This window comes from Salmo trutta, chromosome 12 (assembly GCF_901001165.1).
Source record: "Salmo trutta chromosome 12, fSalTru1.1, whole genome shotgun sequence".
Lineage (NCBI taxonomy): Eukaryota > Metazoa > Chordata > Actinopteri > Salmoniformes > Salmonidae > Salmo > Salmo trutta.
Genome location: NC_042968.1, coordinates 50,869,854 through 50,882,219, shown reverse-complemented (window position 1 = coordinate 50,882,219; position 12,366 = coordinate 50,869,854). Strand labels below are relative to the sequence as shown.

The 12,366-nt window shown below is 40.8% G+C and overlaps 2 protein-coding genes across 3 annotated transcripts in view; one reads left to right on the top strand and one right to left on the bottom strand.

Annotated features, from left to right (window-relative positions):
- Positions 1 to 9,739, bottom strand: part of LOC115203749 (calcium-binding mitochondrial carrier protein SCaMC-2-B) — a 69,320-nt gene extending 59,581 nt beyond the window's left edge. The window contains exon 1 of one of the 2 annotated variants that reach the window (XM_029768698.1): positions 8,601 to 9,739. In XM_029768698.1, coding sequence (XP_029624558.1) covers positions 8,601 to 8,963 — 363 coding nt within the window. In that variant the 5' untranslated portion in view covers positions 8,964 to 9,739. The remainder of the gene's footprint in view (positions 1 to 8,600) is intronic. The other variant, XM_029768699.1, reaches the window with a different exon arrangement.
- A 160-nt stretch (positions 9,740 to 9,899) lies between these two features.
- LOC115202724 (nuclear apoptosis-inducing factor 1-like) lies at positions 9,900 to 11,570 on the top strand. The gene is made up of 3 exons (XM_029766784.1): positions 9,900 to 10,534; positions 10,766 to 10,813; positions 11,071 to 11,570. Exons 1-3 carry the CDS (start codon positions 10,090 to 10,092, stop codon positions 11,568 to 11,570), a joined length of 993 nt encoding a protein of 330 aa, XP_029622644.1. The 5' UTR covers positions 9,900 to 10,089.
- The last annotated feature ends 796 nt before the right edge of the window (positions 11,571 to 12,366 follow it).

Sequence of the window (12,366 nt, the reverse complement as noted above, 5' to 3'; positions counted from 1 at the left end):
AGAGCGGTGTTGTATGATAATTCAGATGGTGTTACTGGCCAATTCCACTGTAAAAGAATAGTGCTGACTGATTTCATACTTAAAATGTATTCCAAACAAAAACCACTGATTTAAAAGTTTAACAAACCATACAACTCTATACAACTCTAAGGACTACTTTTAACAATTTACACTGAACATTTTACAAAAGCATTTACTGGAAGAACTGTGCAAATGCAAAGTTCGGTAACAGAATTTTGGTAAAATCTTATATATTTTTAAGGGACCACATTTTCTAAAAACTCTTAAATATCTGCTCAGAATCTAGATTCAAAGATGTCTGCTGAAGGAATGGGGTGTCAGCTTTGATATAACACAGAGTTTGAGAAAATATATTTTGGTTATTGAACTACAGCAAGTGAAGTGGATTTACACCAGTAACATGATTGTTGTAAAATAATTTAATCATGGGTCCATGATCTGTACTACACAGAAAAGCGTTATTATGGATATGAATGTCACTCTCTTTATGGTGATGTGCCCTAAATAGGTACACAAAAAGGTAGAAATATGCAATATCCTCCTGGGCATATTATTCTACACACTGGCTGTTCTTTTAATGAGCTCCGCCACCAAAATTGGTAGCCTATCTGAACCAATCATAGACATCAATGTTTCACAAGTTTGGACATCAAAGCACAGCACAGTAGAGTATAGTCAAGTAGAGTATAGTTAGACATGTGCGGCTTATTTATGTTCAAAATAATACTTTTTTAAAAATTCAGTGTGTGCGGCTTATATTCAGGTGCGCTCAATAGTCCGGAAATTACGGTACTTAAAACCTCTTACATCTAGACGTTCCGCTAGCGGAACACCTGCTCCAATATCCAATGATAGGCGTGGCGCGAATTACAAATTCCTCAAAAATCCAAAAACTTCAATTTTTCAAACATATGACTATTTTACACCATTAAAAAGACAAGACTCTCCTTTATCTAACCACACTGTCCGATTTCAAAAAGGCTTTACAGCGAAAGCAAAACATTAGATTATGTCAGCAGAGTACCCAGCCAGAAATAATCAGACACCCATTTTTCAAGCTAGCATATAATGTCACAAAAAACAAAACTACAGCTAAATGCAGCACTAACCTTTGATGATCACCAAATGACACTCCTAGGACATTATGTTATACAATACATGCATGTTTTGTTCAATCAAGTTCATATTTATATCAAAAACCAGCCTTTTACATTAGCATGTGACGTTCAGAACTAGCATTCACACCAAACACTTCCGGTGAATTTACTAAATTACTCACGATAAACGTTCACAAAAAACATAATTATTTTAAGAATTATAAATACAGAACTCCTTTATGCAATCGCTATGTCCGATTTTAAAATAGCTTTTCGGTGAAAGCACATTTTGCAATATTCTGAGCAGATAGCCCGGCCATCATGGCTAGCTATTTTGACACCCACCAAGTTTGGTACTCACCAAACTCCGATTTACTATAAGAAAAATTGGATTACCTTTGCTGTTCTTCGTCAGAATGCACTCCAAGGACTTCTACTTCAATAACAAATGTTGGTTTGGTTCCAAATAATCCATAGTTATATCCAAATAGCGGCGTTTTGTTCGTGCGTTCAAGACACTATCCGAAGGGTAAAGAAGGGTGACGCGCCCGGTGCGTTTGTGACAAAAGATTTCAAAATATTCCATTACCGTACTTCGAAGCATGTCAAACGCTGTTTAAAAATCAATTTTTATGCGATTTTTCTCGTAAAAAAGCGATAATATTCCGACCGGGAAACCCTGTTTTCGTTCAAAGACGAAAAAATAAAAACATGGAGTCTTCTCGTGCACGCGCCCCCAGTCTCATTGTTCTCAGATTGACCACTATCCAAATGCGCTACTGTTTTTCAGCCATGGCCTGCAAAGTCATCATTCAACGTTCTGGCGCCTTCTGAGAGCCTATGGGAGCGTTAGAAAATGTCACATTACAGCAGAGATCCCCTGTTTTGGATAGATGATCAAGAAGGCCAAGAAATAGTCAGAGAGGGCGCTTCCTGTTTGGAATCTTCTCAGGTTTTGGCATGCCAAATGAGTTCTGTTATACTCACAGACACCATTCAAACAGTTTTAGAAACTTGAGTGTTTTCTATCCAAAGCTAATAATTATATGCATATTCTAGTTTCTGGGCAGGAGTAATAATCAGATGAAATCGGGTACGTTTTTTATCCGGCCGTGAAAATACTGCCCCCTATCCATAACAAGTTAACTTGTGTGCTCTACTGAACTCTACTCCACTCTATTCTACAAGACTAACGGAGTGAACTATACTTTTCTTTACTGTACAAACGTGTGAAACAGACGTCTATGATCAGTTCAGATTTGGTGTCGTCTAGATCGGACCAAGTCTGAACCAGTCATGGAGGTCTATGTTTGGGCCAAATGAAGTAGGGTCCAGAAATCTGTGGACATTGAAATCAAGGCCACGGCGGATTGACCTAATTTCAACGTCCATGGACGTCCGGTGTCGGTTGGTGCTCAGTGGGTGAGGATGCTGGTTACAGTAACTGGAAAGAGAGGGGGCTCATGGGTAGGAGTCCGTAAGAGCAGGGAGAGGTTGTCCAGACTTTTCACACTCTTGCTTTGACCACCAGACGACTAAGAAATTTCACAATTTGTCAACTTCATATTCATCATCGTCAGCACCACCCCAACATCCATGGTTGATGTGGCACCTAGTGGCAGCCTTGGTAGTTTACTCCTTTAATTTCTCAATAATTATTTGTGTTTATGTGCGTTGTTTTTCCAAATCAACCTTAAAAAAATGCAGCACGACATCCCCTTCGCATAGAGTTGCTGTTGATTGTGGCCAGTTATGGTTTTTGTGGAACAGTTTTTTTTGTGGAACAGTTTCATTTAATTTATAATAACTATCTCAAAAACATTAGCTGTGTTTGAATACTCCTACTAACTGTACTATTTGTGATGTGAATTGAGTATATAGTATGCTTATTGGTCATAGTATGGATAAAGTTAGTATGCCAAAAGTTCCCGGATGTCGTACTAAATCCGGCAAAATACGAAGTATACATGCAGTGGACACTATTTCCGTGCTTTTAGGGCCCATAATGCAATTCTTCAGAAAATGGGCGTGGCTTCACAGCGTTTTCAGTTTTGAAGAAAATGACGGAAAATATGTAGCCAAAGTCCAACAAGAGCGGATACAAATTCATTGCTTTAACTAATTATGACAAATGTTAGGAAAATGTTGAGCAATGTAATGACTTTTCACAAGTTACTTTACACTTTATTTTGGCTGACAATTTTCTAGCTACGCTATCCTTACAAACCGCATAGCATTACAGCAGTATGTACCGGTGTGTTAGCTAGTTACCTGACGTTAGTTGGCTACTAATACGTCGAACTTGCCAGGCAGTATTATTAACTATGCTATATAACCAACGTTAAGTGACTTGAATATTCACATCATTCTTAGCTAAGTGGTATCGTCATTGAGTGTTTCAAATGGACATTGTTCATTCTGGCTATCAACTCGGATTTCAGAGCACTCTCGCGCAGAATAACGGATTAATTTATGAATGCTCAACACCTGTTGAATATGGCTGGTATCAGAAAAGGTCTGCAAAAAAAATAAATTATAATAATAATTAAATTGTTGCCAGCAGCACAGTCACCAACGCTCTGGATAACCAGCTCTGCTAGGGAAAGTGAAATGGTCAGAGAGGTGTTCTCTCATTTGTGTCTGGCAGTAGCTAGCCAACATTAGCCAGTTAGCTTGGGTGCTTGACTGCTGTTGAACGCTCGGATCAGCCCTACTCCTCGACCAGAGCGTCCAGTGTGCCCTTTGAACGCTACGAGAGGGAAACACTGAATTTACGAATGGACAATCTGACAACGCTCTGGATTTAGGAACGCCCAGATCTCACTCTATCACTCCAGATTGAATTTACAAACACACCCGAAATCGTAAAATGTTTAGCTTGTCATTTGTTACGCTAACAAGCTAGCAAAAGGATCCATAGCAACAGCATCAACTTCCAGTAGACAGGCAATGCTCTAGTATGCTCAACTGAAACAATAACATTTGTTTACAGTATACTAAAATCAACTAAGTATATAGTACCAGTCAAAAGCTTGGACACATACTCATTCCAGGGTTTTTCTTATTTGAACTATTTTCTACATTGTAGAATAAATAGTGAAGACATCAAAACTATGAAATAACACACATGGAATCATGTAGTAACCAAGTGTAAAATCTAAATATAGTTTATATTTGAGATTCTTCGAAGTAGCCATCCTTTGCCTTGATGACAGTTTTGCACACTCTTGGCATTCTCTCAACCAGCTTCCTGTGGTAGTCACCTGGAATGCATTTCAATGAACAGGTGTGCCTGTTAATTTGTGGAATTTCTTTCCTTGATGCGTTTGAGCTAATCAGTTGTGTTGTGACAAGGTAGGGGTGGTATATAGAAGATGGACCTATTTGGTAAAATACCAAGTCCACATTATGGCAAGAACAGCTCAAATAAGCAAAGAGAAACGACAGTCCATCATTACTGTAAGACATGAAGCTCAGTCAATACGAAACATTAAGAACTTTGTAAGTTTCAAGTGCAGTCGCAAAAACCATCAAGCACTATGATGAAACTAGCTCTCATGAGGACCGCCACGGGAAAGGAAGACCCAGAGTTACCTCTGCTGCAGAGGATAAGTTCATTAGAGTTACCAGCCTCAGAAATTGCAGCCCAAATAAATGATTCTGAGTTCAAGTAACAGACATCTCAACATCAACTGTTCAGAGGAGACTGCGTGAATCAGGCCTTCATGGTCGAATTGCTGCAACAAAAAAACAACAAACAACACTACTAAAAGGACACCAATAAGAAGAAGAGACTTGCTTGGTCCAAGAAACACGAGCAATGGACTTTAGACCGGTGGAAATCTGTAATTTGGTTTGATGAGTCCAAATTTGAGACTTTTGGTTACAACTGCTGTGTCTTTGTGAGATGCAGAGAAGGTGAAAAGATTCTCTCTGTATGTGTGATTCCCACCGTGAAGCATGGAGGTGGTGGTGTGATGGTGCTTTTCTGGTGACACTGTCAGTGAACTATTTAGAATTTAAGGCACACTTAATCAGCATGGCTACCACAGCATTCTGCAGCGATACACCACCCCATCTGGTTTGTGCTTAGTGGGACTATCATTTCAACAGGACAATGACCCAAAACACCTCCAAGCTGTGTAAGGGCTATTTGACGAAGAAGGAGAGTGATGGAGTGCTGCATCAGATGACCTGGCCTCCACAATGACCCGACTTCAACCCAATTGAGATGGTTTGGGACGAGTTGAACCGCAGAGTGAAGGAAAAGCAGCCAACAAGTACTCAGCATATGTGGAAACTCCTTCAAGACTGTTGGAAAAGCATTCCAAGTGAAGCTGGTTGAGAGAATGCCAAGAGTATGCAAAACTGTCATCAAGGTAAAGGGCGGCTAATTTGAAGAATCTAAAATATTTTGATTTGTTTAACACTTTTTTGGTTACTACATGATTCCATGTGTTATTTCATAGTTTTGATGTCTCCACTATTATTCCACAATGTATAAAAAAGTAAAAAATAAAGAAAAACCCTTGAATGAGTAGGTGTCCAAACTTTTGAATGGTACTGTATACTCATTAAGTATGTACTGTAGTATACAGTATATGTTAGTATGGGTATTCGAACACAGCTATTGTCATGTGGTTAATCAAAATTCTATCCAAATCTAAATGAAAATGCTAAACCTAAAAAGTTACGATTGCCATTGCTGACTATGTAAAAATAACCTACATAAAGCCCACAAATAACATTAGCAGGTATAAAATATCCTGAGAAAAATAAATATCCAATAAATCAGTCTATGTATGGCCTGTCTGCAAAGAACTTGAAACATTGTGTCAACTTGGTCCAGCTGAAGCTTGCTCTAGCAAACTTGCAACATTGTAATTGGATAAAATATTCTGGGCCCTCAGAGTTTCCCAGTCAGTGAGCTCCAGTCAGACACAGCTATAGGCTATTTGGTGTCAAGGGATAAAGAAGTAATCTGGTAGGCCTACATTACTTTGAGAAGCTAATTGGATAGCTCAAATCACTGTGCCTGCAGCTTCCACGACCCCACATCAAAGTTAGATACTACGCGAGTTAGATACTATTCATAACTTTTAAAACCATGACCAGAGAGACTGTCATAGAATGCAGCAAAGAGCTGCTGTTTTTATGACTGAGTTCATGTTGAAGTTTTTAATTCAGCACTGTTAACACTTTCACGAACCATAAAACATGCTTCTCTCTATAACCAACCAACACACTGCAGCTGCAAGGAATGAGCAGCCAAATGTAGCCTATTGATAAGCCTGCGTTTTATTATTTGCGGCTCATCATTTCTATTTTAATATCAAGGAATATTTGTGCATGAGGCAAAAATAATGCAGTGCGACTTGAGTTTCGACATCAGGTGCAAAACGGTGCCCACTCTCTCTGGTCAGTCTTACTGGAGGACGGGAGAGAGCGCAGGGACTGTGAGAGACAGGCCCTCTGCTGCTCTATCCCTCCATTCGCTGAGACTGACCATCAGAAAAATCCAGTAAAACAAAAAAGCTAATTATTTGTATTTATGCTCAGCTGTGCCTCTTTAGTAACACAACAACTGATTTAAGTTTTGAAATATAATATGGTCTGAGAATAACAATATTGTCAGGTCAAGCAATTAGGCTACTGCACAAACCTCATTCCTATAGAACAGTTTTTATTAGGGTAATATTTTAAAAAGTTAATCTGAGTGGTAAATCTTGGTTTGGTTTTTAACGACCCGAAAGTGATAGGCTCAGAAACGGTTGGTGACTACTGCTTTAATTACTAGCTTTTGCCCAGTTTTATAGAATAGATTATTATGTAAACACTGAACAGGGAGTTAACATTAAATCAGTTAATCCTGTCACAGTGTTAATTAGCTTGCTTGAATATTGCGTTTCACCTTCTCCTTAAGTTATTCATCTTTAGAAAGATAGTGCATTCGGAAAGTATTCAGACCCCTTGACTTTTTTCCACATTTTGTTACATTATAGCCTTATTCTAAAATTGGTTAAAATAGTTTCCCCCCTCAATCTAAACACACTATCCCATAATGAAAAAGCAAAAACAGGTTTAGACATTTTTGCTAATGTATTCAATAAAAAACGGAAATATCACATTTACATAAGTATTCAGACCCTTTAACTCAGTACTTTGTTGAAGCACCATTGGCAGTGATTACAGCCTCAAGTATTTTTGGGTATGACGCTACAAGCTTGGCACACCTGTATTTGGGGAGTTTTTCCCATTTCTCTCTGCAGATCCTCTCAAGCTCTGTCAGGTTGGATGAGGAGCGTTGCTGCAGGTCTCTCCAGAGATGGTATATCGGGTTCAAGTCTGGGCTCTGGCTGGGCCACAAAGACATTCAGAGACTTGTCTTGAAGCCACTCCTGCGTTGTCTTGGCTGTGTGCTTAGGGTCGTTGTCCTGTTTGAAGGTGAACCTTCGCCTCAGTCCGGAGGTCCTGATGGCTCTGGAGCAGGTTTTCATCAAGGATCTTTGTGTACTTTGCTCTGTTCATCTTTGCCTCGATCCTGACTAGTCTCCCAGTCCCTGCCGGTGAAGAACATCCCCAAAACATTATGCTGCCACCACCATGCTTCACCGTAGGGATGGTGCCAGGTTTCCTCCAGACGTGACGCTTGGCATTCAGGCCAAAAAAATTAAATATTGGTTTCATCAGACCAGATAATCTTGATTCTCATGGTCTGAGAGTCTTTAGGTGCCTTTTGGCAAACTCCAAGCGGGCTGTCATGTGCCTTTTACTGAGGAGTGGCTTTCGTCTGGCCACTCTACCATAAAGGCCTGATTGGTGGCGTGCTGCAGAAATGGTTGTCCTTCTGGAAGGTTCTCTCATTGCCAGAACTCTGGAGCTCTGTCAGAGTGACCATCGGGTTCTTGGTCACCTCCCTGACCAAGGCCCTTCTCCCCCGATTGTTCCGTTTGGCCAGGCGGCCAGCTATCGGAAGAGTTTTGGTGGTTCCAAACTTCTTCCATTTAATGATGGAGGCCACTGTGTTCTTGGTGACCTTCAATGCTGCAGAAATGTTTTGGTACCCTTCTCCAGATCTGTGCCTCGACACAATTCTGAGCTCTACGGACAATTCCTTCGACCTCATGGCTTGACCTATGGGACCTTAGACAGGAGTGTGCCTTTCCAAATGTCCAATCAATTGAATTTACCACAGGTGGACTCAAGGATCTCAATGATGATCAATGGAAACAGGATGCACCTGAGCTCAATTTGGAATCTCATAGCAAATGGTCTGAATACTTCTGTAAATAAGGTATTTATGTTTCTTATTTATAATAAACTTGCAAAAAAATCTAAACCTGTTTCGCTTTCATTATGAGGTATGTTATGTAGGTTTAAAAAATGTTTTAATACATTTTAAAATAAGGCTAACTAACAAACTGAATAATGTTAAGGGTCTGAATACTTTCCAAAGGCACTGTATTAAAACGACACACTTACCATAAGCTCGAGTTCTGTGCGATGAACCCCCAGTTTCTTGAGCCCAATGGACAGGTCGTTGACGCAGATGCCCCCATCACCATTCACGTCCAGGACTTGAAACAGCACTTTCAGTCTGTGGTCCTGCTCAGGTCCACCACAAAGTTCGCATGGATACGATGGCTCACAGGAGTCATCACAGGAACCTGTGTTCTCCCCTGACAACGGCCGCTCCCGAGCTGGAGGTGGGAATGGGAAGGATGGACCCCCAGTATACTCGACCCCGCCACCTGGGTCAGAACCCCGGTGCGCCTCATCTGCTTGGCATTGACAGAAGACCCCGCTGAGCAAGGGGGACACGAACGACCCTTGCTTGTGCATCATACGGATGGAACCAATATTATCAAACTATTACAATCTATATCCGATATTTTACTATATCTAAATGTAATGTGAATTGGGGTAGCTTGGCTAGCTGCCAAATATGGACAAGTCTATTTTAGCCACCACGTCACGTGCGTTCTAACTAAATTGTTCAGAAGGACTGCTAAAAGTAGTGCAGACAAAACAATCAAATGTAAACTTTGCAATGTTTCTATCTTATTCCACCGTTATCCAGGTTTGGCCCATAACGGTTGACTTCTTTAATTCTCTGCTAACTCGGTTGGCTTACTTAATAGCTAGCTAGCTAACGTTAGCTATTGTAGCTACTTCTGCCAGCTGAGAAGTGATGAGGTGGATGCTGAGCCGCGTTACAATGTAACTTAGTCAATATACTGTACATTTCAACAAGTTTTTGCTGTAATGTGCCATAAAGTCACTTCAGTGATACCTTCTACTGGTATTGAAGATGTCCAGTGCCCTTTCTTGGCTATAACCGGCGAATTCCTCCCGTTTGACTTGGCAGTTGGATTGATAAGTGATACCACAAAAAAAAAAAAAGCCGGTGCCGTAAAGGGCTCTTCCTGCCTAGTTAGCATTTTCAACCTAGGGTTCCTGCCAGGAAATGACTAGTGAAGAATGAACAGTGAATAGGGAGGATGTTGGAATGTACATGATGGATAGGTCCAGTAGCCAATCACCATCGTTGATGTAAATTTGTAAAACCCAAAACGAAACCAGTTAAAATGAATCCATAAATTAAAAAACTAATCTCATGAAAAAACATCCACATTACAACACAGCCTACATTCATATTGATGCAATGTTGACATTTTGTCAATTTGTTGTTGTTTTTTACTACATGGAGCGAGATAATTACTTTAATTGGGATAAACAATTGACATTTGGTTTAGCCAACCGCAGCAGGCAAAACTGGAGGAATGTAACCAACCACAGTGCTACATTGGTTGGTTGGGCGGAGTTCTAATCACAACGAACGTAAGCGTTGTTTGTAGGAAGAAGAAGCCGATTCTGGAAGACATTACGTTGCGCAGATTAATTGAGTGAATCCTACTATTTTACGTACAATACGCACAATTATTTAAAAGAAACAGCAATTTATTCAAATATGGCATCGAATGGCAAAAAGAGAAAAATGAATTTTTCGGAGAGAGAGGTCGAAATGATTGTGGAGGAAATTGAGAAACAAAAGCACATACTCGTTAACCACTTCAATGCTGGAGTCACTCACATAGCAAAGAATAACGCGTGGATAGAAATCCTGAAGAAGGTGAACGCTGTAACAACCTGCCCAAGAGAATTGGCCGAGGTCAAGAAGAAGTGGTCGGATATGAAGACCGAGGTGAGGCGCAAAGTGGCACAGGCGAGGGCGGCAATTGAGGAGACCACTACCGACTGCACTCCGGTTCCCGTTATCCTCACTGCTATGCAGCAGCGTATTTGTAACCTCTTGGGAGAGGCGACTATCATCAGTTTACCTGCTGGAGACTCAAATGCTGAAATAACTTTACCTGTTACTATGAGCTCAGTCACCACCGTGACACTCACGGAAAGTACGTTTTTCATACGTTTCTAACCAGGCTGCAATGACTTTGGCAAGAAGAGCTGGAGCAAATTCCAGTTTTTCAAAGCTCCAATTTTCCACATTACTAGTATGAAGATGATAACGTTATTTATTTATATCACAATAACCATTTATTCAGGTTGCGACCCCAAATGAAAGTGAAAACATTGCTTTAATACGTTGCTTAACCTATTCAAAACACTGTTTCTGATATTTGTAGGCCTTCAGACAGCTTCAGCATCATGCGAGGAGACGAAATCCCTAGATGGTAAGTTGGTTATTCGTTTTGAAGTGTCTGGTTCTGTAAATTGTTATGGAGGCAGTCGCAAGGTGAACTATACAAGGTGAGCCGGCTTTTCTTACAGCCCAGCACTAACACATATGATTCAGCTAATCAAGGTCTTCATTTTAATTGTAGAATCAGAAGTGTTAGTGCTAGGCTGGATAAAAATCTTACACAGCCTGTAGCTCTCTGGGACCAGGAGTAAAGAATCCTGTTCTAACAAGCTGTCTTTTTTCCACCAGCCGAGACCACATACCACACCCTGGAGGAAGGCGGCATGGTGGCGTACTGCACCACCACCGAGGCCACACCCACCGTGGTGACCGCCATGGAGTCGCATCCAGTGGAAATGCTGACGACCCAACCGCCCAGCCAGGCCAAGCCCCAGGAGCTGAAGAGCCGCATTGCCCTCAACTCGGCACGGCTCCTCCAGGAACAGCGGGTCACCAATGTGCATGTGAGGCAGATCGCTCAGCATCTGGAGGGCCAGAACCAATTACTTCAGATGATCCGTAGATCCCAGGAGGCTCAGGCCTACGCCCAGGAGAGGCAGGCCCAGGCCATGGAGGGCACCCAGGCAGCCCTGCTGGCCCTGGTTCAGATGATGAGGCCGGCTCTCAAAGACCTGAGGAAGTTTCTGCAGAGCGGGACTGACAACTCCAACAACTCGGGGACTCCTGCAGAGGGCTCGCAACAGAGGCCCAAGATCCCGTTGCTACAGCCAGCCGAGGATGAACAATAAAGTGTGTGTGTGTGTGTGTGTGTGTGTGTGTGTGTGTGTGTGTGTGTGTGTGTGTGTGTGTGTGTGTGTGTGTGTGTGTGTATATGAAATGTGTTTGTGAGCTTGCTCATGCTTGTATGAAATATGAGAACTTTGAGAGAAAGATAACTGTAATGAGTTCCCTTAGAATGAGCATGTACAGAGGTTTAGGGTTGTAGTTCTAGATAGACATACTATCTAGATAGAAAGTTGCTGTAATGGTTGTAAAATGAAGTTCACATTTTCCACTATTGATTTGTATAATTGACCATAGCCATACTTACTAAAAAGAGTATATAAAAAATCTTAAAAAACATATTTTTCTTAGAAGAGCTAAATTGACTCAGGCAGGGCTGTTGTATTATTTCAGTTGTTATCCCTTATATGAAATTGGAATGGAAGACATTTTTCTTTACAGACAATGGGCCAGATTTGCATCACGATTTTGTATCTGTGCAGAATTTATTTTTCCAAGGAATATCAAATATTTAAAAAATCATAGCAACAAAAATAAACTTTGTTTAAATGATACCATGAAATATTCGTATTTACTTTAGTCTTTTTCAACCTTTTCTCTATTTTCATGTTATTGCATTTGTAGGACTGAATCTGACCCATTCATCTCTGTAGTGTTTTAAATTGTGTTTTAAATTGGGGATCTGATGGGAAAATACAGTTAGTTGATGCTGATACCACTTACTGTAAAATGTGTGCTTTAATGCAATACGAATCTGGGGATGCGATGTCAATGTTACAATTACCAGCAGATGGCGGTATA

Coding starts and splice junctions, on each gene's coding strand:
- LOC115202724 (XM_029766784.1), top strand. CDS start 10,090: ATGGCATCGAATGGCAAAAAGAGAAAAATGAATTTTTCGGAGAGAGAG. Junction 10,535..10,765: donor CACCGTGACACTCACGGAAA/GTACGTTTTTCA, acceptor TGATATTTGTAG/GCCTTCAGACAGCTTCAGCA. Junction 10,814..11,070: donor GGAGACGAAATCCCTAGATG/GTAAGTTGGTTA, acceptor TTTTTCCACCAG/CCGAGACCACATACCACACC.